At 39.3% G+C, this 27,128-nt stretch overlaps 1 protein-coding gene across 5 annotated transcripts in view; it reads left to right on the forward strand.

Moving 5' to 3' along the window:
• The window catches only part of LOC124367465 (protein phosphatase Slingshot), a 311,228-nt gene that overhangs the window by 266,703 nt on the left and 17,397 nt on the right, over positions 1–27,128 (forward strand). Inside the window, exon 1 of one of the 5 annotated variants that reach the window (XM_046824295.1) lies at positions 22,189–22,274. The exons of 3 other annotated variants lie outside the window; for them this stretch is intronic. In XM_046824295.1, coding sequence (XP_046680251.1) covers positions 22,204–22,274 — 71 coding nt within the window. In that variant the 5' untranslated portion in view covers positions 22,189–22,203. Of the gene's footprint in view, positions 1–22,188; positions 22,275–22,302; positions 22,434–27,128 lie in introns of those variants that run through there. One more of the 5 variants, XM_046824294.1, reaches the window with a different exon arrangement.

Consider the following 27,128-nt stretch of genomic DNA (forward strand, 5'->3'; position numbering starts at 1 on the left):
CCGCCTTTTTTTGGATCTCTTCAGATGGACGTTGATTCCAGGTTCCAGGAGTGAAGTCTGAGACAGCGTCAGATTTTCAGGTACTAAGCTGAAGATGAAATGCAGTTGAAGTCAACATCAGATTAACCATCCCTTTCCACCACAGCTACGTTATGTGGAGACATAACAATTTCATCGCGAGGTAAAATAAGTTTATGTCAGAGATGAACCGTGACAAATGAGGGGTCTTTTTCGTTTAAGGGCCAGCACAAAAGACCCTAGCTTGCCTATTCAAAACAGATCACGCGATGCTTTCCCGCTGCTCAGCGCTTTGCGCTGCTTGCTCTTTTAGAAAAACAGTTAACTCGAGCTTGCAAAGTCCAAGCCCAGATCAACTCACCACGCTTTATTGAGCAAGAAAAACTAATTATAACTCACTCATGAGAAAATGGAAGTAATTAAGAGCAAAACTTCTTGTTCTATAATACGAGTTTATACTAGAAGTATTACCTGGACTACTGCCCTACGAACTAATAACACCAAAAAAACGATTAAATGCACTGTCAGTCAGATATAGTATGTTTGTAAGGTGCTGGCTCTTAAACGAAAAAGACCCATGAGGGGTCTTGCTGGCCCTTAAACGAAAAAGACCCCAAATGAGTAAACAAACCTGGCTTTGATGTATATTTTGCGGCTATTGACGGAATCTGGTTTCTATGTTTGAGTTGTGTAGGCATTCTCTTCATCTTGGTGGATCCAATCATTCATGGGATTTCGGCCTGATCTTGTTGCCATCTTCATTTTATCACCATCCACTTACGATTCCCCAAATGTGCCTGAGTTTATCATTCCAATCCCCATTACCTTCCTTAAGAACTGCCCCGCATCTTGGACGGTTTGATCGATCTAACGGAATTGCCGAACGCTGTGTTCCACGAATTAGGTCTTCACTCGTCTAGTCTGCAAGTAAAGGTCACACGCTGTAGTCTCTCTTGTTGGTTAGCGATCCCCCCCTTCCCGCCCAGAGGTCAGCAGATCACAGTTCCCAGGCGTTTATTCGCACCCATCTCGCCGATCTAGGAAGCGAGAAGAGCGGTCCGGTCGGTCGGGTAACGTTTCGTAACAGCGGACAGCTCGACCGGTTGACGTCTGTAATTTGTGGTCGCAGATCTCTCTTTGGTCTTCTCTCACGGGCCGCGCCGCTGCTGGGTCATACGATCCGCGCGTAGTCCCGCTCTTCGTCTGTGCTTACTCGAGTTTCCACGCCCCGTACATGAACTATAACTAAAACCGAATCGGTCGAGTTAGGTGAAAACCGGTTTTCTGTGTTGGGATCCTTTTTTTGGTTGCTAGCTCTATACAGAGTTGCTATGCATCGTCGTGGAGGTCCCTGGGATGGATTTAGATAGAGCAAGCGTTTTCTATGATTCACATCCATCAATGCGGTTAATGTAACCAGTGGTTACCGAAATGGAAGTCCTTTTACGTAATACGTATCATCTCTGTTTATGACTAGTTAAAATTAGTTTAAACTGTAACAAACTTTAAACTCCTAAATTACGATCAGCATGGATGCTTGCTTATTAGCGAGGTCGACAGGTTGTTAAACAGGTTTACGGTCACCATGGTCCTTGCTTCTCGGTCAAATTAAAAGATTCACTCCGTGAAACAACTACCTTTTACACGGCTCTGAAATTGTCGGAAGCATTTTAAAAGTAATGTTTTAGTGCACTTACTCATGCTTTAGAATAGTGTATAATTGAGTATAAATGTTTAAATCCGGTTTTACATAGTAAATAAGAATTTGTATCTTTTCGAGTTTGGTGGATATTTTGAAATGCATACGAAATTTTATATACCAAATCTCGCCCGAGAAGGAGAATATTAATAATGACGTTTTAATACAATTTTGTTGGTGGATAAACCGGTCGAAAATGGAAATAGACAGAATATTGTACCTAGATAATTGTGTAAAATTTCTCTCTATACATAGAACAACTAGGCTCCACTTTGCCTTGCAACCGTACTCGTGTCGTAATACACGTCGTCACATAACTTGTTTGGTAAACAGTTATTTCGAGTCACCCAATGAAAGTCGGTTGTCATAAGTCGGTTGGTAAATACCTTGTGGACAAAACTGAAGTATTATCTCTTTGAGAGATTCATAGGAACGATAATGAATGAAGACATTCCTTCAGCAATGCTGCCTTGACATTTTAAAAAGTGGGAAGTGCCTCTGGCGGCCCTCTGCAATCTGGATCGCTGGCGAGAAAATGTTGAACCTATCTTGATTCGATAGCAATCATCAAAACCTAAAGTGGCAGAATGACTAGGAGGGTGGGTGGGTGCAGCTCTGTGGTCCGTAGCCAAAGCCGGCGCCTAGCACTTTCACCTATCTTACCATCTGTACGAGCTTCTGGTCTGTACTTAACAGCTGCAGTCGCCCCGGGCCGCGAGTGATGGCTGAGTTCTGCCCGCTCGACCACATACATTCCCCACTACCAAGCTCGGTCTTCAGTCTATTCAGTGGTCTCTAACTCTTTCTTACCATCTGTACCGGCTTCTGGTCTGTACTTAACAGCTGCAGTGGCCCCGGGCCGCGGGTGATGGCTGAGTTCTGCCCGCTCGACCACATACATTCCCTATTACCAAGCTCGGTCCACAGACTCTTCAGTGGTCTCTAACTCTTTCTTACCATCTGTACCGGTTTCTGGTCTATACTTAACAGCTGCAGTCGCCCCGGGCCGCGAGTGATGGCTGAGTTCTGCCCGCTCGACCACCTGTATTCCCCACTACCAAGCTCGGTCCACAGACTCTTCAGTGGTCTCTAACTCTTTCTTACCATCTGTACCGGTTTCTGGTCTATACTTAACAGCTGCAGTCGCCCCGGGCCGCGAGTGATGGCTGAGTTCTGCCCGCTCGACCACCTGTATTCCCCACTACCAAGCTCGGTCCACAGACTCTTCAGTGGTCTCTAACTCTTTCTTACCATCTGTACCGGTTTCTGGTCTATACTTAACAGCTGCAGTCGCCCCGGGCCGCGAGTGATGGCTGAGTTCTGCCCGCTCGACCACCTGCATTCCCCACTACCAAGCTCGATCCACAGACTCTTCAGTGGTCTCTAACTCTTTCTTACCATCTGTACCGGCTTCTGGTCTGTACTTAACAGCTGCAGTCGCCTCGGGCCGCGAGTGATGGCTGAGTTCTGCCCGCTCGACCACCTGCATTCCCCACTACCAAGCCCGGTCTTCAGTTATTTCAGTGGTGTCTAACTTTGTCTTACCATATGTACCGGCTTCTGGTGTGTACCTAACAGCTGCAGTTGTCTCGGGTGATTTCTGATTTCTGCCGCGCCAGATTATGTTTACGTTATTGGACACATTCAATTCAGGATGTTTGTGTCCAAAGATTTTGGACTCTATCTATGAGAAAAATTAAAAGAGTGATTCACATGCAGGTTTGTGATTGGCTCGCTCTATTTTTTTAGATTCTCCATGAAATTTTGAATGGAATTTCAGTTTAGTGAGTTCAGTTAATTTGTTATATTGTGCTCATTAAAACGCACGTTTAGACCTCTGAAATAAATTCCTTAATACTCACCAAATGTATTGTTGCAGAGATTGTTTAAAGAATTGATTTTTTTAGATTTCTACAACTCATAAATTATCTAAACCAATCGAAATTAATAATAACGCAATATATTAAATTGCAAAAATATTGGTTCGAAGTCTTCGAATTTAGATTTAGCTTGTGGAAGATATATAGTTAGTAATTCAACTACACGCGAAAGTGGAATAATATAACTGTTTAACGCTAATTTTGTAGTAAAAATTGGTTAGAAATAAAATATATGAAGTAGATTTATTTGCTAGAATCCTATTACGAATTAACTGAGGCATTTTATAGTTTTATGAAAAAAAATATTCCACATGGAACGGTCCATCTCTCCGAACCCAATGTTGTGTGGCAAATTAGGTTCCACACATTAGGACACCTAGAAGTATAATTCATGTTGCAGACGTATGTCAGAAAGCCAAACACAGAAGAGGCGAGAGATGTTTCAGTGCCGTGTACTGGAATTTATAATATCCCCAAAGTACACAGGTAATGAAGAAATATTACGAGCCCAGCAACATATTGCGAGGAAAGTTCGAACTTCAGATACCTGTGGCAGTGACGGGGGGCGTGCGGGGGGAGAGGAGGTTAATTTAACCAGGAAATAAATTTAACCAGACGTGTTGTAGGCGTGAGCGCGGGGGGCGGGTCTCTGAGGGGTGATTCCGACGTCGGCCTGCAGAGGTGATGTAAAATACATGTCTCGGTCCTGGGGACCTTCACTACACGTTTCGGCGCGGCGTTTCAACTGGAAGGAACATGAAACTAGAGGAAATACAATACGTAAAGAGTTGAAAATGTTTGCACAGATTGTTTTTTTACGTTGCAAATATTCTTATGATTCATTGTCATTTTTGTATTTCCAACAAATATGAATCATAAATACAAAGCCTTTAAAATAAAACCACGTCAGAACATCATTCATTTATTAATTAAAAATAATAATAAGGTTTTTTATAATTTTCGGAATTTCTTCGATCAGCTGGTCGATAGTTCTACTGTATTACAATGTTTATGTTTGTTCCGTAAATGAAGAATTTAAAGGCGCAAAAATGTTTATGCGTTCAGTTCCCAATTATGTTAAAATAATTTAGTAATTTAGTGTTAAGAATTTGTGACAACAGTTGTACTGAAAACCTATATACCAGAGAAACGCAAAAATATAAAAGCAAATGAAAGAAGTCCACCTTTTTTAGTGTATTTGACAGTAATTCAAAGTCCTTAACATTATAACTGGACCGAAACGATTAAGCAGCTGGCTGTCATTATGTTTTCAGATTGTAGGACTGTAGGTCCACGCTTAGTTTTGACGAGGGTGGCTGACGTCACCTTTCTGCAGGGTAGGACAGTTAGTCCACAGGTGTCGGCGTGGACTAACTGTCCTACTTTTCAAAACTGACCTGGCCGTGCATTAGTTTTTATACCATTATAGGCATTCTTCATTGTGATCAGTGATGATTCCACTACACTCGCACCGCGTAGACTGCTAAGGCAGTACATATTAACAACAGTTTACTCAAACCAAAACTCAAGCTATCACATATGAAGTAGATTGCTAATTTGAATTATATTTAAACAAATTCCACACATCACTATATTACTATCTGAGTAATTCGGCATTATCCTAATGAATCATAAACATCTAAAGTAATTAAGTATTAATTATTCCTTCTTTTGGTCCATAGTTAGTATAGGCCCTAATAATGTATCTACGAGTAGACACTTCACGTAGTACAAGTTAATAGAAATGGAAAGTTTATTTATTGTTTTATTAACACTTGATAATTAAAACAGCCAATAGGTTATATCTAAAATATCACATTTATAGTCGTTTAAAATTACTTTAAATAGGTAACGATACGAAAACAAAATATTTTATTACTTTAAATAGTGGCTCTTGCCTATAAATAAAAAATAAATAATAACGAAACGTATTGCCTACAGAGATATAGGCTACTAGCTTACATAATGCCGCTAACGATAGGTTTTAAATGAACAATATTTAGCAGATATAGAGTATAGATCTGGAACACTCGTTCAAGTGCTGCAGAGTGATTACGACGATCCCCTGTCAACCCCTCGTCAAAAGAAACCCGTGAGTCGGACAGTGGGTCCACGATCCCGGCCTGGGACCCACTGTCCACACCCCTTAAGAAGCAGGTAGGAAATGCTTCCGGCAGTTTTACGACGTGGACCTACAGTCCGTTTACCATGTTTTCATTCCAAATAATGTCGACAAAGAGAAAGAGAGCGCTGGTGTTGTATCCAAAGCATTGATATGCCCATATATTTGCCGGTAGCCATGTTTTTCATTCTCGGTTGTCTCTGTGATGTGGGAACTGTTTACATCGGAGAAGAAGACAGTCGTCATCACTAATTTTAGCGTCGTTAGACATGGCTGACCGACGCGCTGATATATATGTTGGGTGTGGCGGACGTGCCTGTGGTGTAAAATCGTGTAAAGATCGTCTAAATTATACACTAATTTATTTTTTGTGTAATCTTTGTCCATTTGTCGTCTCAGCGAGGACTGGCCGTCGGAAATTTGAGGAAAAAATATGCTACCGTAGTTTTAATATGTACTCGGTTATACAGATTGCAATATTTGTTTTTTACCCGTTACTACGAATATACCAGAATGTTACTGTTTTACTGAATACATTTTAGTGATGTCGTTAAAATCTTTTTTGTCCTTCCGGTCTTTAAAATCGGCTTTTAAAGGTCAAAAATTTTTGAATGAAACATTTCGACACTTTTCGGTAGCTTGTAAAGTGTTCAGTTAAAGGTATTATTTTGAAGATAACAACGGTGATATAATTGTCAAAGTAAAAAACGTATAATATTATTCGAAAACTACATATATTTATGGGAGCACACATAATCTAAAGAAAATTTTAATGCTTGAATCACTAGATAATGGTTAATAACTTACAATTGTTAGCGTATTCAAATTCTCTACACATAATGTAGCTATGATAGAAATGGTGGATTCAATTGAACTTTGAGTTTACCTCCAGTTCACCTTCCTTTTATAGGAATCCAGACTTGCTGCCCCACAATGTGTAAGGAAATAAAATTCATTGCCTCACATGTACGCATTTCCCAATTCAATGCCTCACATGTACGCATTTCCAATTTTTATATCATTTTCTAACAAGAAAATGATATAAATCATTATATTATCATTTTCTAATTCCAAAATAAATCACTTCGTTTGCTTTGTTGTCACCATGTTGAAATAATGAACTGTTGTTACTTTTATTGTGTTTTTGTTCTATAAATGTAAACAAACTAAAACGTTGTTTAAATTCACTTACACATATGATCGTGCTGTCATAATAAAACTTTTGCACATAACAGTCGGCTATATTTAACAGGCTCTTTCAATTTTAGAGACCAATATGGGGTTTCATGCTATTTTACAGACCAGTGGGGCGTAGCCCGGAGGTATTTGTGAAATAATCCCAAGGATCCTACGAAAATTTCAGTACAATCGGTTGAAGTAGTTTACGCGTGAAAATAAAACAAACAAACAAAGGCACTTTTGCATTTATAATATTATGGGAGCTCTTCACAGTATTTGACGGTTTAGGAAGGGATATGGGAAGGAATAAACAGTGTATATTGTCGCAAGGACATCCTCCGCGGCCCGCTCAGGACCCTGAGCACGTCCAGGAACATGCTCGCCCGCACCATGGCAACGGGGAGTTCCTTATATCATGTCCTTCACTTCCATCTGGAAACCAATTTTGCGCCCCGTTCGTCGCGTATATTTTATTATTTATGTCGATAACGTTGTTTTCACCCTCTCGGAAATTGGGTTGGCCATTACGGACGGGGTTGGGTTGGTAGTTTGCGAAAATTGCAGAGTCGCTGGAGTGGGTTTGTAAGCATCTATTTCATCTTGTTTGTAGTCTGTCTGCTTCCTTAAACGATATTACCTTTTGAATATTGTGGAAACTATTTTATACAGTTTTGCGTCTGTTTTGGAGAGATAGCAGCAAAATCCGTCTAAAAAGTTGCTGTAAAGGGAAATTGGGTAACATTTTCCTGACTTTATAAATAAATATATTTACATTTGCATCGTTGAATTAAAAATGCGTAGAGCAGTTTTAATTAAAATTTGTATCGCATTTTCTGGACGGAGTGTTTGATTACTGAATCCAGCATAATTTATCGGTAAAACATAGCATTCTATGTGTGGAAATGCAATAATGTTGGTCTATTGTCCAATTTATTATTTTTTTAAAAGTTTTTATTTGTAGTATAATAAAGAACTACATATCATTTTTTGCCACCAGCTGTCTTAATTAAGTAAATAATCTTTCAAAATTACAATGCTTAAACTTAAGGTGTAGGTAGATTTTGTTTACAAACTCACCCAATTGAAATTGTCATAATAATAGTACTTCCGCATAACCCCCAGAGCCCAGCACTACACTCCGTACTTCAGTTTATTTATATATACATAACACTTTGAAACGTTATACAAAAACTTTGTCCTATAGTATGTTTGTTAAGATCATTAACCAGTTTGCTACGCAATTTATTTCCATTCAAACTTTAAAAAATTCACATAAAACTCCATGATTTATCAAGGTGGAGAGAAATTTTGAAAGTGCTCTGGGATAATAATAATAATATTTTTATTGCGGTAACAATTATAAAATTGCATACAAACGTCATAAATAAATATTTAAATAGTAAAAAGGTAGGCCTAAACTTCATTCACTCACGCACACAGTCACATGGTTCTCTCATTCACTCTCATCTTCATTCTCACCAATCCTGCCACTGCCACACCAGAACCAGAGGATTGATGGTGTTAGTTTTGAATTTCATCCCAGCGGCTCTCCATAAACTCGTCAACCGAGTAAAACACCCCCGACAGCAAAAGATGTCTTAGTCGAGTTTTAAATCTTTTTTGGTCATTCAATTGTTTTGATCTCTTCAGGGAGCTTATTGATTAGCTTGACACCAACCTCAGACGGCAAACGTTCGAATGCTGCAGTTCTGTGTTGTTGAACGCGGAAGTTGTCCCTGCCTCTAGTCCCGTACTGGTGAACGTCCCTGCCTTGAACCAAGTTACACTTAGAACGGCAGTACAGGACAACCTCCAGGATATAGAGACGGGGCAAAGTCAGCAATCCAAGCTCCCTGAAGGTGTTTTTGCATGAATCTCTGAAGTTCAACTTTGAAATAATTCGGACAGCTTTCTGTTGACTTCTAAATACACGGTCGAATTTGTATTTAGAACAGCTGCCCTACAGTCTCAAACCGTATGTCAGATGTGGATATACCAAGCCAAAGTAGGCCGTTCTTAGTATATCCAAAGAGCAGAATTTTGCAAGGTTCCGTAAGGTATAAATGCCTGAGGAAACCTTTGAACAAATGCCGTCAATGTGATCGTCCCAAGTCAGCCCTCGATCTAGGTGCATTCCGAGGAACTTGGTGGAATCAGTTTCTTCTATAAGAACATCATCCGCCATCACGGCAGCGAAGTTGTCAGGTTCTTGCTGCCGGAGAAAAAAATTGACGACGCTTGATTTGGAACTGTTGGCCCTCAGATTTAGTGTTGAAAAATACTGAATACATGAATTCAGTTCTAAAAATGAGTTGATTTCTAATTCATCTTTTGTTTTTGCTCTGATGCAGAGAGTTGTATCGTCAGCATACTGAACCATCCTCCCCGTAAGGATCGATGAGTTCAATCTGTTGACGTACACAAGGAAAAGGACAGGTCCAAGGATAGATCCCTGTGGGACACCATAAGTCATTTTAACCTTTCCTGACAGGGTATTCGCAATCTGCACACACTGGCTTCTATCCCTGAGGTAAGACGAGATCCATTTGTGCGGCAGACCTCGAACACCACTTGTCGTCAACCGGTACAACAGTGTTTCGTGATGTACACAGTCGAATGCTTTAGATATTATTTCACAAACATTTTGTCAAAAACATGGACGTTTTTCGAGATTTTGCGTAAATGGAAAGCCCACGAGAGTAAAATAATAATATTTGTATGCAATGTTGTCTCTACTGCAATACGTTGCACAAACTACTCAATTTATATTAACCAGGAGATAATATGCCATCTTCTTAATAGTCTTTTTTTTACAAGTGAGTGTCAGGGGTCTAAAGTAGAACAGTGCCTACGATACACCCCTGTCTGTATCGCACGTATATCGCGAGTCGCCTTATGTTATAGGTCATCGTCAGTCCATTGAATAAAGGAGTTCTCATTGATTCCCGCGGCCGCAAGGATCTGGCGCGTGTCCTGCGCCCTTATAAGGAGGCTGAACTCCTTGGCATTGTCCTCACAGTGACAACCGGTCCGCTAATGGGTGGCCTCACTCTCGAGTCCCATCCACGCTTGTTTTACGGCCCGGGCCCGCGCGTTATCGCCCCTAACAGCCTTGTCCGCGGCGCGGCGGTTTGTGCCCGTGTCGTTGTTTATGTAAACGGCGAGACACTAATGTTTCCCGTTTCGTGGATTTAGTGGCGACGAGTCCTCGGATAAGCAGCGGCCTTTGTCAGTGTTGTACTGACTTTTTCGTATCCACCGCGGTCCGTGAAATGGATAAAAGATTGTTGGTGGAGATCAGGACGGTGAAGGGCAAGTTTCAATGATCGTGATCCAAGCTAAGGTTTGTGGTTTCAGGATTGCATTGCAGGAGGTTCAGCTTGAGCGTGGCAGGCATTTCCTCCCTTCATTTAGATCTAAGTTCCATTAACAAAAATTCTTAGGTTCCTACGTTATCCCAGCAAAAGTTTGTAGTTCCAGAGTTGCAGGACCGGAAGTCTGATCTTTATTTGGATCACAGTTCTCTGTGAATGAAAATTACTAGGTTCCTACGTTATCCCAGCAAAAGTTTGTAGTTCCAGAGTTGCAGGACCGAAAGTCTGATCTTTATTTGGATCACAGTTCTCTGTGAATGAAAATTACTAGGTTCCTACGTTATCCCAGCAAAATTTTGTAGTTCCAGAGTTGCAGGACCGAAAGTCTGATCTTTATTTGGATCACAGTTCTCTGTGAATGAAAATTACTAGGTTCCTACGTTATCCCAGCAAAATTTTGTAGTTCCAGAGTTGCAGGACCGAAAGTCTGATCTTTATTTGGATCACAATTCTCTGTGAATGAAAATTACTAGGTTCCTACGTTATCCCAGCAAAAGTTTGTAGTTCCAGAGTTGCAGGACCCGAAGTCTGATCTTTATTTGGATCACAGTTCTCTGTGAATGAAAATTACTAGGTTCCTACGTTATCCCAGCAAAGGTTTGTGGTTCCAGAGTTGCAGGACTGAAAGTCCATCTTCAGCGTGGCATTTCTTCCTCCCTGATCTTTATGTGGATCAGAGTCCCCTGTGAACGAAAATTTCTAGGTTCCTACGTTATGGCGACATAATTATCACAAAATGTGAAGATGCTCGCCACTAGTCTCCGATTTGCGGCTTCATGCTCGGATAGGTAAAGCTTAAGTTTTGATTATTCCTTCCCATTTGATTACACCTTTGTGTGACGAGAATTGAGAATACAGGTCTTTCCTGAGATAATTGAGGTGAGTGATGTTGGTCTTGTCTTCAGACAGTATTTTACTGTGTAGCCCTAACAGATTAAAGAAAGGGTGGCACACCTTCGCCTTTTTAGAAGAAGCTGATCAACATTGCAGTCTTTGTCCGTTTCCGTGGGACGACTATGCGAGCTTCTTGTCAAACAAAATAAAGAAAGAGTTGGAACAGTGAAAAGAGGATAGTACTAATGAAAAAGTGCTCTGGTCTCGGACATAATTTGAATCTCTGTAATATTTGGTGTTTGACCTCCTCACCAGGCAGGTCATAGAGAGAAATTCTCTGATGAATGGCATAAGGAATGGGATTATCTTGCACCTTTTCCCCACATTGTAGGGAAATATTTGTTCACCTACCTGTCATTACTGAATACAGACGGTACAGAATTGTAAATGGGAGTTTACTTTGATATGTGAGTATAAAAAAGGAGGTATAAAATTATTACTATAAAGAAATAAATGTATTAGTGTAGTAACATTCTAGGCTTGGATCATTTGCAGTGGTGCGGAATAGAACTTGAAGCAAGAGCAGGGTCACAAGGCTTTTACGTTCAGTGGTGTTGACGCGTGTAATTGATGCTTTTATCGTGCTCTTGGCTCACTAATGTGTTGCTTGCGGTCGTAAATGTTTAAAACATGAGCCGGTGTCAAGGACGTGCCAGGACCTAAATGTTGCGGTTCGCGGAACGGTTGGGCAGGAGATTAGCATACAGAGACAAGCCCTGCCTGGCAGGTGTGTCAATCACTGGAGTGCTCGGTGCACCCATCTATAGGAACTTGACAATGAAGGTTGTACGGTGGTTGGAACCATTTATAGATTGACCAAGAGCAGTCGCTGTACATGGTCCGTGAAACTGGTCGTTTGTTTGATCTGAGGTGGTTTCCTATTGTGGGGTGGAACCTTTTGAAAGTAAAACTGCACTTTTAGAGTACTAGGCACTCTGCCCTGTTGGTCTGAGGGGATTTTCAATTGTGGGGTGGAACTTTTTGAAAGTAAAACTGCACTTTTAGAGTACTAGGACACTCTGTCCTGTTTGGTCTGAGGGTGTTTTCAATTGTAGGGTGGAAGTCGAATTCTCGTGATCTTTTTGGAAGTAAAACTGCGCTGACTGCGCTTTAAGAGTACTAGTACACTCTTTTCCCACTCTTTGCACCCGTTGGTTCTAGAGGAATTATATCAATAGTTAGAATCATTAGGCTAACAGATTAAACTTAACTCACACCTGAGTTTGTCCCAATATTGTCTGCAATGATGATTTTGAATCTTCATACATTTACGAATTGCCTTTGCACTACCCGAGAAAACTCACTTAGATGCGTGCATCTTTCCAAGGATCGGGGGTGGGTGAATTCTCATTCCAGGCGATCAGATCAAAGTGAGCATCTCCAGATCTCATGTTATCGTTCCACATCTCCCCTCTAGGTGGAGCCACCAGCCGTCCGTGACTGTAATTCTCCCGCCCATCCTCGCAGAGGGGTGACCAGTGGGCCGCTTAATTTATGTAAAACACACCGGTCATTTAGCGCCGAGAGGGTTGTCCGTCCAAGGGGTTGATGTGACAGGGTGACAACTGACAACAGATTCTCCAGACTGGTTCTGCGTAACCCAACCTCTAGAGGGGTTTGGAGGGTTTCTGGCCTGCGGTTGTCTACAGTTGTAACCGGGCTGTTTCGTCTTTTCAACCCCCTCCTCCCAACACAACTGTAGGTTGAGTTGTAACCGACGTTACGTTCATCCTGTGATGGATACGGGAAGAGATTTCTATTTTGGAAACAGTTCTGGTAAGTGATTTCGTATATTTTCTGAGTCTACTTTATCGGGTGCTATGCTGTTCTTGCTGGTTAATAAACTATACTGTTCTTTATACCAAAAGTTATTGAATTAGCTCAAGAACTGTTGTCATTTACGCAAATATATTACATGAAATTATTTGGAAAAGACTTCATCTCGTGCAATTTATATTTAAACTCCATCTTGAAAGTGTTTTTCGTCATTTAGTTTGAAACCACGGATTATAATAATTGTATTGCGCAATGCAAGGATTATCGGGGAAACTATCAGGTCGAATGTTGATAAGATAGTAAATGCCATCTGCTTCCTAGAAGGTGTGGCGATTTAGATGTTTCATTGTAGGTTAGTTTTCCAATACGATTTATAGAGGCAGCGTTGTATTAGTTCCCTTGTGAAGACAGGAAGTTTTCAGTGTGTGCTCTCTTTACTATTCATGTTTTACATCTTCCGTTTGGTGTGGGATTGTTATTGGCAACACTGTAAAGCGATGGCGCGCGCCTTTCTGCGTTATCGCGGATTTGCAGGTGCACGTCCTAAAAAGGTTCTTTCAATAACACAAACATAATTTTTTTCCTCTTATGACAATTTTTTAATGTTTATTGACATGACCTTAGTAACGTTGCTTTAATTGTAATACATTTTTTTGCAAAAATAATTCAGATCATGCAATTTTAGTATTGTATTTGCTGTTGCCAACTGTTACTATTTTTCGACTAAAAATATTTTTAGATGTTCATCATTTTGATAAAATTCTCTTTAATATTCGTACTTTCTATTAAGTGTTAATTACATTTTGTTGAAAGAATATAGAGTTTTCAGAAAAAACAAATTGTGTCATCATCAGACCGACTAGTGTGACGGACTGGACGAGATAGCGAACCTAAAACGCCTATGAAAAGTTACGACGCACGAAGAGTAGATATTTTATTGGACAGATAGTTCTCATCCTAGTCATGTTCAAATTTCGTAAACATTTCCATATACGAAATTACTAAAATTTTACTTGTTTTAATGAACTATAACAGTCTTTTAAATGCAAAAAGAAGTTGAGCTGTCCTCCGCTCTGGTTTGTTGTCATTATGGGGTGTTTAGTGTTTAGTGATGTGCAGATGTAGACGATATGCGGCACAAGTCAAGGCTTGATCAGTTCCCAGATACTATCAGCGGGTACCGGTCTGGCCGGCCCGGACTGGTCGAGGCGGGGAGGTAAATGGCCAATGGAAAGTGAGCCCCAGGCACATGTAGGAGTTGCGTCATCTCTTTAAGACCCAATTGAGCATTCAGTGTAGGTGAAGTTCCCACGGTGTTGCGATATTTAGTCTCTATCGGTTTCTCTCAAAGGGGTTTCTAGTTGTGTTCTGTATGGAAGCACACAGATCAGATAATGTTATGAAGCCGATAAAATTTGGAGTTTCATACCAAAGGAATTTAAAGTTTCGTCACCATGGTTAATACCGTACCAGCGGTTCAGATCCTCAGCGCATTCCCAATAGAATGGTATTACGGACTAATGGGAGAGAACAGAACTTGACTATGAGTTTTCAAGAAATTTATGAAGATTGAATGTGAAGCCACTCTATTTATTGGTTTATTATTGTCATCATTTAGAGAATTTGCACCGGTTATTTTTTTTACAATCATACCAAATTCATATTTTTGGGGCAAAAATATCCAATACTGTCAAATACAAACTCTGCAAATTAAGGATTTCCAAATTTCCAGAAAATGATTACTCTGAAACACTCTATCTGGAAAAACGGGAGGTGTCTAAAATTTCAAGATTTGTTATTTTAAATGTTTTACATTTAAAAGTAATAATGCCTTATGGACAATTACACTACACATTACTCGTACTTCTCCTTCGCTAACCTACATACAAGCATTTACAAACCTTTACAAAAGCTCATAATTATAGGTTAACGAAGAAAAGTACGCGTGATGTGTAGTGCAATAATTGTCCATATGTCATTATTACGTCTAAATGTAACAGATGTTCAGTAACAAATCTTGAAATTTTATATGTCTTCTTTTTTCAAAATAGAGTGTTACAAAGTAATCAGTTGCTGGGAATTTGGAAATCCTTAGTTTACAGAGTTTGTGTTTGAAATCATGAGTGTTTGATAGTTTTAGATGTTCTGTCCCAAATCATTGACTTTGTTCTGATTTGACTGAAGAAGTGAGACGGTGAGAGCTGAAAAGGGGACTCTGCCCTGGTTGGGGATGGCGGTAGCTGTACAAACCAATTACCAGAAGAGGTACCCAGCGACAAGAGACAAGAGGTAGGCGACAGGATGGCGTGGGGTCGGTCATCGCGGCCCACAGCTCCAGCAGGAGCATCGGCCTTCCCTTGCAGCTGCAGGTGCAGGTGCATGGTCGGTAGTTGGTGCCGTCATGAAAGTAGTGACCAGTCGATAAAAATTCTTTCATGTGGTGGCTTCATCTTTCTCCGTAAATAACAATAGTAATATGGTTTTGGTAAAAATCAACCTCACCTTCCAGCAGACAAATTTAAAATAGATGATTGAGATATTCCTAAGTTTTGTTTATTATCACGGGGATCTCAAATTTATTCAACAACCCTAAAGACAGTAGATGCATGGATGTACCTAGGGCGACATTAAACGATTTGGCAGAGTTAAACCTCTTCCAAATCACGTGATTTCTTTCTCATAGGGTATTTTGAAAACTTGGCTAGACTCTTATAACTTAATAGAATTCAGACAGTGATTGGATAATAAATCTCAATTTATGAATCGATCGTGTAGAATTATCCACGAACTTGTTGGTGTCACATGAATTCCATGGGGTTGATTCACTGCCAATGTCGGCTGAGTACATCCTACTCACATTTTTGCGTTTCGGTTGCTTCCCCTTCTTTGGACATCGTAGTGTATTTATAGAATACCTTTGTCACGTTACTTCTCTGTCTCGCCTCATCGTCACCCCTTCGTCTCTGTGGATGACCGCACCACTCTGGGTGTGTGGGAGTGCCGTGTACCTCTAAACGTGTCTCTGACAAGCTCTCAGAGCGGTCACGCCTAAAAGCACTTCTGAAAGTTTGTTCGGCTCATTTTGTCACGTTTATTGTTGAGATGCGTCTTTGGAGTAGTCCTGTTCAGCTATTTTTGAACGGTTCTCTTGAACAAAGTCATAGTTTACCATCGAATTCCTCCACGATATTGATATCCTCGTTAGATTAAATAACCAAAATGCGATCCCTTTCTGTAGTGTTGTAAACGTGCTTTTGTTCACCTTTAGACCATTTTAGTGGCAGCTACTTACACACCAGTGTCTGAGTCTGAGACGGTTATCCGACTCTCTGTTATCCGAGTCGCCCTTCTGTTTACTGCGGTGCTATCTGCAGGGCTGGATCCGGCAGCCCTGTCTTGCCCTACTCACAGCGTCGAGCCGGTATTGAATTTCATTCACCCCCCCTACCCCCTTTCAATCCCATTCCCATATTCTCTTCGTACAGGTTCGGGTCGGAATTTCTTCTATTGAAATTCCAAACTGGATTGATTATCCTCTCACCCGGTTGATTGAACCAAAAGAGCTTGAGATGTACTACAAAGCGCGTGTTACATGCATTTGAGTTTCTAATACGTTTAGTAATCGATAATGTTTTTCAGTGTATGCATTGATCTTGTTAGACTCTATTGTAAATGCAGTGTTTGACGTGAAATATTTATGAATGCATAGGGGTTTAAGACATTATAGATTCTTTTATTTGGAATTTAAAGTGTGCCAAATCGCTTCTTAACCCGTTTCATACATATCCTAACAGGCTTCTGTTTAAATTGATCTTGTTAGACTTTATTTTCAATTCGGTCATCTACCTGAATGATATATAAATACATTAGGGCTTAAGGCGTTAATAAGATTCCATTACTTAGAATTTAAAATGTGCCAAATAACTTTTTTCTTGTTTCATACACATCCTCACAGACTCCTGTTTAAATGTAATGGATGAAGTAAGGCCTGAAATAAATTTGATCTTCAATTTAAAAAAAATATATATCTTACGAATTGTAGGACAAATTAATTTAGTATTAATATATAATTAATAAATAATTTAGTATCCATGAAGCGCGGAACTGAATCCTAAATGTTGTAGGAATGTGAGGATGAATTAATTGGAAGAATGTGGGTAACTTGTGTAGTCCCAATTCTGTCTAAAAGTTCGGACATGAATTGTGAAATTGTTTTTGTAATGTCCCATTGGATTTGAAATACTATTTTTTATATGTACTTTATTGTCGTACTGACACACAATTGTGTATGGCAAAGTCGGTGTTACTTAATCTACTGTAAACTAATCTATTTTACGTACAACAATATTATACTAAAACTAAACTTAAACTTTACATTTTAAAATCCTAAAAATATCTAAAACATTTTAAAATAAACAAATTTAAAACATCTGAAGTCGAATATAAAATCAAAGTTACAGACAGTTAACACAGGATGAAATCAATCAACAAATGAATTCAGACAACAACAAAAACACGCTAAAACTCTAAACTACTGTCAAAGAACTCCCCAGCCGAGTAAAACTCCCCCCTGATCAAGAACTCTTTCAGTTGACTTTTAAATCTTGTTACTATGGGTTCGTTTTTCTAATATTTCGGGACAAACATGTACTAGAGGTAGGCTACATTAGTGTTAGTTAACATCCTGCGGTAACATAATTGAGGTCTGAGTGATTGTATTGTACACACGATGGTAAGATCGAAGAATTTCAGTACTGCGGTGACAGTGATAGCGATATACAGGTCTCGATCAACAATCGATTGTCGTATCGGCTGGGTTTATCCGATAATTGTGTCGCTAATCGAGATATGATCGGGGATGCCGTGGGTCGGCGAGCACTGCCTGCGAGTATTGGATTTCACCCACATTCCAGCCTCTTCTCCCTCCTCCTCCTTCATGTCACCAGAAGTAATTTCTTGGAGTCCTCCTAATACGGTGTTTATATTTATTCGATTTGTCGATCGAGTTTCCTAGGTTGATTGTGTAAGCCCCTCGTTTGGTCATAGAAACCGATGATTGCAAGCGACCGTCTATTTTCTTTGGAGGACTTAAGTTCATAACAAGGATTTGGATTATTATATAGTTATGGTGTAAGATTCCTCTTCTTATACACATTCCTCTTCCGTTCTTTTTAATGTATTGGCTGATTTCTAACAGTTATTATATACTCTAAATTCGACAATTCTTTTTTTATCCACTTCTTTTCTCTCAAATAATACATTTGCAGAAGAAACTCTTTAAATTCTCTTGAATATATCGTTTAACATAGCTAATAGTTATGTAAACCTGTAATGATGTTTCATAATTATTCTCTTCTCTTTTCTTTAAATTAATACATTAATATAAAGGACTATATTAGTAATGCCCTATAACAATTAACTTCTCTTCCCTGTCAAATCATAGATGATTTTGCATTTTTAGCTTTAATCGCCCTCTGACATTCTCCTCTCTATCTCCCCCCCTCCCTCCATCCCAATATCCCTTGTTTATTACAAAAAATAATTAAAATACCTTAATTTTTAATATTCACTTTTCCCCCAAAGTATTCAAAATACACCAAATTCTGTAGAAAAAATAAAACATGGTACAAAATTACTGACAATTAAATGTGTGAGAAAGAAGAATCCATTTTAAGAATAAGTAGGCCTATAACTATACCAAAAACAAAACAATTGCTGAGTCATCATCACTAAAACTGTAATCCTCTACGATTCGGCGAAGAGTATTGTCGCTTGAGGCGACCTTGGACGCTTCATTTTTCTAAGAAAACTCGCTTTACTTGTAAAGACACTACACTAAGACACTACACTACAAATGTATCATAACAATGATCGTAGTAACACAGCCAAAGAACAGCGCAACAACCAATTGTCAACAAACTGCGCACTAATGGTGAGTTGTCACCAACAGCTGACTAGCATAGAGAAGCGACGCAAGTTACTATGCCTTATTGATTATACTACGTTCCATACCGTCGGTAATATATTATATACAGTAAAGAACATAATATTGTATTAGAAAATACGATATTTCATGATCATTTTTTTATTTTTTGTATTGCATAAACAATCTTTTGTGAACGTCTTTATATACGGACGTAAGGATTGAAAGTTACAATTGGTGCAGGAACGTAGCCAGAGAGGGGTTCAAGGGGTCCGAACCCCCCCAAATTTCATTAACAAAAGTGATAATTTAGTTATGTTTTATATTGCATATAAAATCTTTTGCGAACGTCCGTATACACGATTGAAAGTTACAATTGATGCAGGGACGTTTTTAATTTTGTAAATTACTTTTTAAGCAAACGATTATTATTAATTAATACATAATTCAGTATTACAGTTCAAAATATTTTCCTGGCTACGTTCTTGAATTGAGAGTAAGTACCACACTTGGGAGTAAATGCACACCAAAGATGAACCCGTCCAGTAAATTGTTGTGGACAAATATCTGTCCACTGCCTTCCGTGTATTGATACACGACCGACCGAGTACAATGACAGTAGCGCGAGGCGACAGGTCGGGTCACTGAGAGGCCGTGATAAGACAGGCCAAATAAGGTGCTCTGAGATTGGCCTCGCAGTCGCACCGGCCTTGTGGCCAGGCCACAGTCCCTGTCTCAGGTTAAATGTACGCCCGGTTTTTGTGCTGCAACCCTTCCGCCACCCGGGTGGAGACACTCTCGTCCTGACGTCACGGAACGAGTGAGGCGTGTGCGGGGCGGTGCGACAGGTCGTGGGTTCGAATCCTACCTGGGACATTCAGACAATTATAGCCGTTTTGTGCTCCTTCAGTAGCGTATTAAATTTCCGGAGAGGAGGGTTAAACTGATTGGCGGGTCTGATGGTTTAGTGTATACCTATCTCCCAGTAAACAAAGATTTCACAAATTTGTTTATAGGGCTCAAGTTTTACGTTTTGGAAGGGTTAAATTTCTGATTTCATTTTAACAATGTAATACTTGTGTTTGTTTTAAGGTAAGACAATGGTGTAAAAAGACTATCGCTAATTGACATTGTATATTGTTTATTCATTAATGTTACTTCCGGGACATTTTAGGGTAATTAAAAATGTTGGAAATATCGACTACCGTAATGACAAATTAATCTAAGAATCTTGAATACACCATGTATCTGACAATATTTCTCTTCTCATAATAATCCTACTAAATATATGTACCTAACTTTCTCATTAAACCTTTTTTTTAGGGAGGGAGAGTTCAGATTGATAGAAATTGCATTCCCACTAGATTCTATGGACTGTTATAATTACAGACTAGTTGTAGTATATCTCTATATAGTTTATGTATACAATAAAAACACACACACATTAAATGAACTTTTTGTATTTTGCAATAATTGTCCTCATTTGTGACGGAATTTGTTAGCTTCTGCTATCTCACAATTTTATTGCGTTACAAATTGTTACAACAACACACGCAATAATTGTCGCAAACTCGCTGTAAATCACTGATAAATCATACAGAAATGATTCATCATTCACTACTTTCTGGCAATCGTTGTGTATTTTAGGAACAACGTGTACTCATTTGTAAAGTAATGCAAATATATTATTGCGTAATTCTTCTCTATTGGAGGTCTTATAGATTAGTGTTAACGTTGTTAACTAACCAATAATTTGAGCAGGTTTTCAAAATCACTCTGCCCCACTATAAATGTGTCCTAGATATGTTGTAGTTTTCCTGCATTGAAACAAAAACGTTACGTGATGTGTTCTAGAAGTAGACATTGCGGCGGCGGTTTCCGCGAAGTAAAGGTGTACTCGAGCGATTTGTTATCAGTTGTTGTAGAGATTAGCTGATAACGGAGGAAAGTAGCGCGGGGTATATTTAGGTGCCACTCGACCGGCAGGTATAAAGCCGCTAGGTGCAAGAGAGGCGCGTCAGTACTACCAACTGTTGTTATGTCACGAGCTGTCCGTCTTACAATGGTGCACATTCAGCGGAAACCCGCCCGAGGGTCTGTAATCGAGAAGGCTCACCAATCTCTCCGCCGCAGGTAAGGCTACTTACTATAGATAGACAGGTGCAAGAGAGGTGCGTCAGTACTACCAACTGTTGTTATGTCGCGAGCTGTCCGTCTTACAATGGTGCACATTCAGCGGAAACCCGCCCGAGGGTCTGTAATCGAGAAGGCTCACCAATCTCTCCGCCGCAGGTAAGGCTACTTACTATAGATAGACAGGTGCAAGAGAGGTGCGTCAGTACTACCAACTGTAGTTATGTCGCGAGCTGTCCGTCTTACAATGGTGCACATTCAGCGGAAACCCGCCCGAGGGTCTGTAATCGAGAAGGCTCACCAATCTCTCCGCCGCAGGTAAGGCTACTTACTATAGATAGACAGGTGCAAGAGAGGTGCGTCAGTACTACCAACTGTAGTTATGTCGCGAGCTGTCCGTCTTACAATGGTGCACATTCAGCGGAAAACCCGCCCGAGGGTCTGTAATCGAGAAGGCTCACCAATCTCTCCGCCGCAGGTAAGGCTACTTACTATAGATAGACAGGTGCAAGAGAGGTGCGTCAGTACTACCAACTGTAGTTATGTCGCGAGCTGTCCGTCTTACAATGGTGCACATTCAGCGGAAACCCGCCCGAGGGTCTGTAATCGAGAAGGCTCACCAATCTCTCCGCCGCAGGTAAGGCTACTTACTATAGATAGACAGGTGCAAGAGAGGTGCGTCAGTACTACCAACTGTTGTTATGTCGCGAGCTGTCCGTCTTACAATGGTGCACATTCAGCGGAAACCCGCCCGAGGGTCTGTAATCGAGAAGGCTCACCAATCTCTCCGCCGCAGGTAAGGCTACTTACTACTATAGATAGACAGGTGCAAGAGAGGTGCGTCAGTACTACCAACTGTTGTTATGTCGCGAGCTGTCCGTCTTACAATGGTGCACATTCAGCGGAAACCCGCCCGAGGGTCTGTAATCGAGAAGGCTCACCAATCTCTCCGCCGCAGGTAAGGCTACTTACTATAGATAGACAGGTGCAAGAGAGGTGCGTCAGTACTACCAACTGTTGTTATGTCGCGAGCTGTCCGTCTTACAATGGTGCACATTCAGCGGAAACCCGCCCGAGGGTCTGTAATCGAGAAGGCTCACCAATCTCTCCGCCGCAGGTAAGGCTACTTACTGTAGATAGACAGGTGCAAGAGAGGTGCGTCAGTACTACCAACTGTTGTTATGTCGCGAGCTGTCCGTCTTACAATGGTGCACATTCAGCGGAAACCCGCCCGAGGGTCTGTAATCGAGAAGGCTCACCAATCTCTCCGCCGCAGGTAAGGCTACTTACTATAGATAGACAGGTGCAAGAGAGGTGCGTCAGTACTACCAACTGTTGTTATGTCGCGAGCTGTCCGTCCTACAATGGTGCACATTCAGCGGAAACCCGCCCGAGGGTCTGTAATCGAGAAGGCTCACCAATCTCTCCGCCGCAGGTAAGGCTACTTACTATAGATAGACAGGTGCAAGAGAGGTGCGTCAGTACTACCAACTCTGTTGTAAGGCTACTTACTATGTCGCGAGAGGTGCGTCCTACAATGGTGCACATTGCGGAAACCCGCCCGAGGGTCTGTAATCGAGAAGGCTCACCAATCTCTCCCCCGCAGGTAAGGCTATAGATAGACAGCTCGGAGAATAACAACTTTAGAAGTATATCCTATAGTTCGCCAAGTTACAAAATATATGCAAAGTAACATCTTATAATCCGTGGTATTTACGTAAACAAGCGTTATTTGTTTTAATTGAATATACGATGCAGTAACGGATTTTATGTGTTTTTTTGTTACCTTTTGGGTTACATTTTGTTGATTGTGACTACTTTAACTATTTTTAATACCGAAATGCAAACCAGGGCAAATAGTCTTTATGACTGATAGAATATGATTAGAAAGTAAACCAGTACGAGGATTAAGAAACCTCGACTAGATAGTACTTGTCTCGTTAAAGATAGAAATTCTCGAAGTTTGTGTATGTCTAACTGTATATCTCTAAACGAGTTTTTTGGCCACGAAATAGTGTTACAATATTTCAAAATCTATTTTTTTTATACTCCTGATACTGAACATCCTCTTCAACAGAAATAAAATTACTAATGTGAAATTTTACACATTATTGTCAGTGTAGATAGACAACAAAGATTCTTTAATGTTATTAAATGTTCAAGTGATGTTAAAAAGTACACACACACAAATTCTACTTTTGAATACAAATTTATAATGATTAAACTAAATATCTTATAGACGAAATACATTGTACTACTTAATGCCTCTATGCAAAAGGAAAAAATAAAATAAATTTGGCTAAACCTCTTAACCAAGCACACCGTGGTGAATGATGCTTAGAACCAGTGATGTTCTTCTTATTTAACGTAGGGTTCTCAACTTTTGATTGTATTAGTTTCACAGGAGATGAATCATTCATTGGTGTGCTGTGTGTGGTCCAGGGATTATTTCTGTTAGTTCTGAGGTCCGACGTTAGGGCTGCGCTACGTGACTTTGATTTGTTACAGTTCAAAATTGTATACGTTATATTTTACGCTTATGTATTATTATTGTTTGTGATATAACGTTGATTGATAGATTAAACGCGAAATGTTCCATCCGATCGTAGTTATTCAGGCCAATTCAAATCCAAACTATACTGTCTAAATTTTGTAGATTCTTGGTGTCACAAAAAACTAGTATATTTTTCGACAAGCGAGTTTCTCTTAAGTAAACTTTAGGCAGACTGTAGTGAATGCGCTTATACCATAAGAAGACAGCAAACTTTCTAATTCGTAGGCTGTAAGTGTGGTGTAAACTTATTTTGAACTCATAAATTGTTTTGTGTAGGGAGACATCTTTAGACTAATAATGGAACGAAGTACAGTGACTTGTATGTATCAATATTCAACAAAGTTATCGTTTGATTTTGGTAAAACCCCGAGATAAATGATAGAACTGTTATGTTGACAATCCGTAATAAAGTAATAAAAATTACTAAAGGATTCTCAGTCCCAAAGTAATAGCATATTAAATAATTGATTTATTATAGTATTTAACAATATTGTTACATCTAAGACAATTAGGTTAGGTTAGGCAGAATTCCTCTATCTGTAAACAAGCACTACTAAGCACGTTGGCTGTGAAGACTTGAAGAAGAAGATACGAAAGCGGAAGATTTATTATTATTAATTGAGTTACGCTGTCCAACCGGGTTTATTTTTAGCTGTGATTTACTACTAAATGAACTGTTATGCATCTCGCTCAAGGGCGCGTCGCGGCTGACATTGGAGAAGGAAGCGCGAATCGCTAATAAATAGTTCAGGTTCCGGCCACTGGCAGCAGCAGCATCGGATACGCAGATCGCGATGTTGCTCAAGGTCGCGCGCGCGCGCTCGCTCTTGTTAGTTTGGGTCAGGGAGAATAACTTTTAACGAAAATGCTTTTCACCTTTTTTATACAATTTTAGTGTTGTACAGACTAAATTACAAAACCCTTTGGATACCACCATTACTTTTTTTTATAAGATAGTCATGGCATATTTCACTCGAAATGTAAAGTTTTTCCGTAAGTAGAGGAAGGTTTTTACGGAAATTATTTTTTTTTTATATAAATAATTAAATACGTTCTACAAGAATAACACCAAAGTACAGAGGCATTTTAATTTCATTTTATATTTAAAAAATAATGTGCGTTTGTATGATGTTTAAATATGTGGGAAGAAACATATAAGCGCATTGTAGATTACTTTATTTTGTTATTAGGGTATTTTCTAACATGAATCCATAATGTTATAACATGACCTTGATATATGTAGCACATATTGGGTGGGCTTACTGTATGATCTTATTTTCGTATGGGCATATTAATTCTGTTGTTCCTATGATGTCCAAAATTCTAAAACTAATAACGAGAAGTAATGTAGATAATCTAGAATATGTTATTAAAGGACTATGGGCTTTATATCCTCTCGAATATTTATACCGAGCACATCATTAATAAAATAAAAGAGCACACTGCAAACCACGTGTGTTAGATTTCATGCAGAATTTCAAGCCTAGCTCCATTACATTAGGCGCTGAAATCAGAACTTGTCTCTGATTGTTTACTCTGTGAATAAAAATGCCACATGTTAAAATCTTATATGGATTGTAGGTTACTCAGTTTGTTAACAAATTAATTTATTTATTCGGTGATTTTCTCGTTTTCGTCATGGTTAATCAATGTGATAATGTTTACTAACGCTCAGGTAAATACCATGGAGTGGCATGATCATCATTGAATTAATGTTCCTTAGTGAGATATGAAAGGTCATGCAAATTTCAAGTCTATAGGTCAGTTCGATCCCTAGAGTGATGTAACTAACGCTCAGCCAATCGTTAATCTAAATGCCTTAGGAAATGTTTTCCCAAGCACGCCACGGCCACCGACTACATACACCGGCAGGTGTTTACTGTCAGCTCTGGGCCGCCCTTCTCTAGTTCTGGGCCGCGGCCGCGCTATTCTGAGCCGCGACAATGCTGCGCATCGTGGCGAGAAGTTTGGGGTCGGGGTCGAACCCTCTTTGGCTTTGTGTACATACACATAACTAGACTGAGTTATTTCCGATACGTCTCGAGGACAAGGTTCGACATTTCCCGGTTTTACTTCATTGAAAGGTCGGGCAGAGCCACGGAGTGGTCTATTCGGTGTACATTCAGTAAACTGAGTGAGGCCGATGTTAAAATAGCCCAGACTGGGATTGACTGTTGCAACTAATTATGAGAGTCACTTATTGGGCTTTCTTGTTTCATGTTTATTTAATTATAATAAATAGTTTATTGAAATTAATAGTTTATTGAGTACATTTAGTCAAAAACAATGTTAATTTAATTAAAGATTCAGTATATCTGTGTTAGTTAAATTACGTAATTTTCTAAAAGGTAGCTTTATCAAAAACAATATAAATTTTTATTTTTAGTAAATAATTGTTTTGTTTTTATTTAGAATGTAATTTTATGAAATATTCAGTATATTTGTGAGAATTATTTAATGTTTTGTGGCGTTAGTAGTTTTCAAAATATCAACTTTATCTCAAACCATACCGATTCTTTTAGTAATAGTTTTTTTTGTTTTTATAATTTTCATTTTTTTTTTAATTTTATATGAAAATACCATTTCACCATACTTTTAATTATGATGACAAAGTTGTTTTATTCTATACAAAGGGCGAATTTTGAAATTTCAGTTCGGCTGTTAAGTTTACTTTTCGTTTTCACGCGAAAGTCAAAGTAATAATTTCAAAATATTTGTACCAAAATACAATACGAAAGAACACTCTTTGTTCCTGATATTTGACGAACTAAAGGAACTAAATCTTTCATTTGTACCCTAGGAAGCGGTGTGAGCAGGTCCAAGTAAAAGCGGCTGGGTATAGAAATCTAAATTTGTACAGTTTGCAAATTAACTGTACAAATTGGGTATACAAGGAATTTAAATGATAAATAAAAGGATTGATAAAAATGTAATGATAGGTACGTTTTGAATTATTTATAACTTAAGGTAATTACATTTGTTTAATTAAATACAATTTAAGAAAATTACGCGCATCGTTTCCTACCAGTTTAAGGATTTACGGATGAATAATATCGTAAGGATCATAAATATTTTAAATCGTTTCATCGTATTAGATTGAGAAATCACGTTCTATTCCCGAATCAGCTATAATTTAACTTATTTTTAAGTTGTAATTTTAGCAAAATAAATTGTACTATACGCAAGAAGCACAAATTATTATATTTTTATATTAATTATAATTTCATAATATACTTCTGGGCAAGCGTTGAATTTCAAAACACCCTTAAAATATCCGAAAAACACAAATTGTAAAACATCGCTGCGTAGATTTTAAATGAAGGGAATACAGCCGTACAAAATACCTATTTGCGTATCAACATTGGAACTCGCTCGATATAACCGCACCACGCAATCAATGTAATGTCCACGTTTATTGCCTGTCACAGATAGAACAACACGTGGGTTACACGATGACACTATCTCGGCAGTCGTTCACAAACAAAACAAAGCTATCTTCATCGCAAACTTGTGTACGACAGCATGCGATATCCGTATTAGTGCCGTGAAACTGTTTTGGGAGTGTTTGATAAGTGA

Source organism: Homalodisca vitripennis, chromosome 8 (genome assembly GCF_021130785.1).
Source record: "Homalodisca vitripennis isolate AUS2020 chromosome 8, UT_GWSS_2.1, whole genome shotgun sequence".
NCBI lineage: Eukaryota > Metazoa > Arthropoda > Insecta > Hemiptera > Cicadellidae > Homalodisca > Homalodisca vitripennis.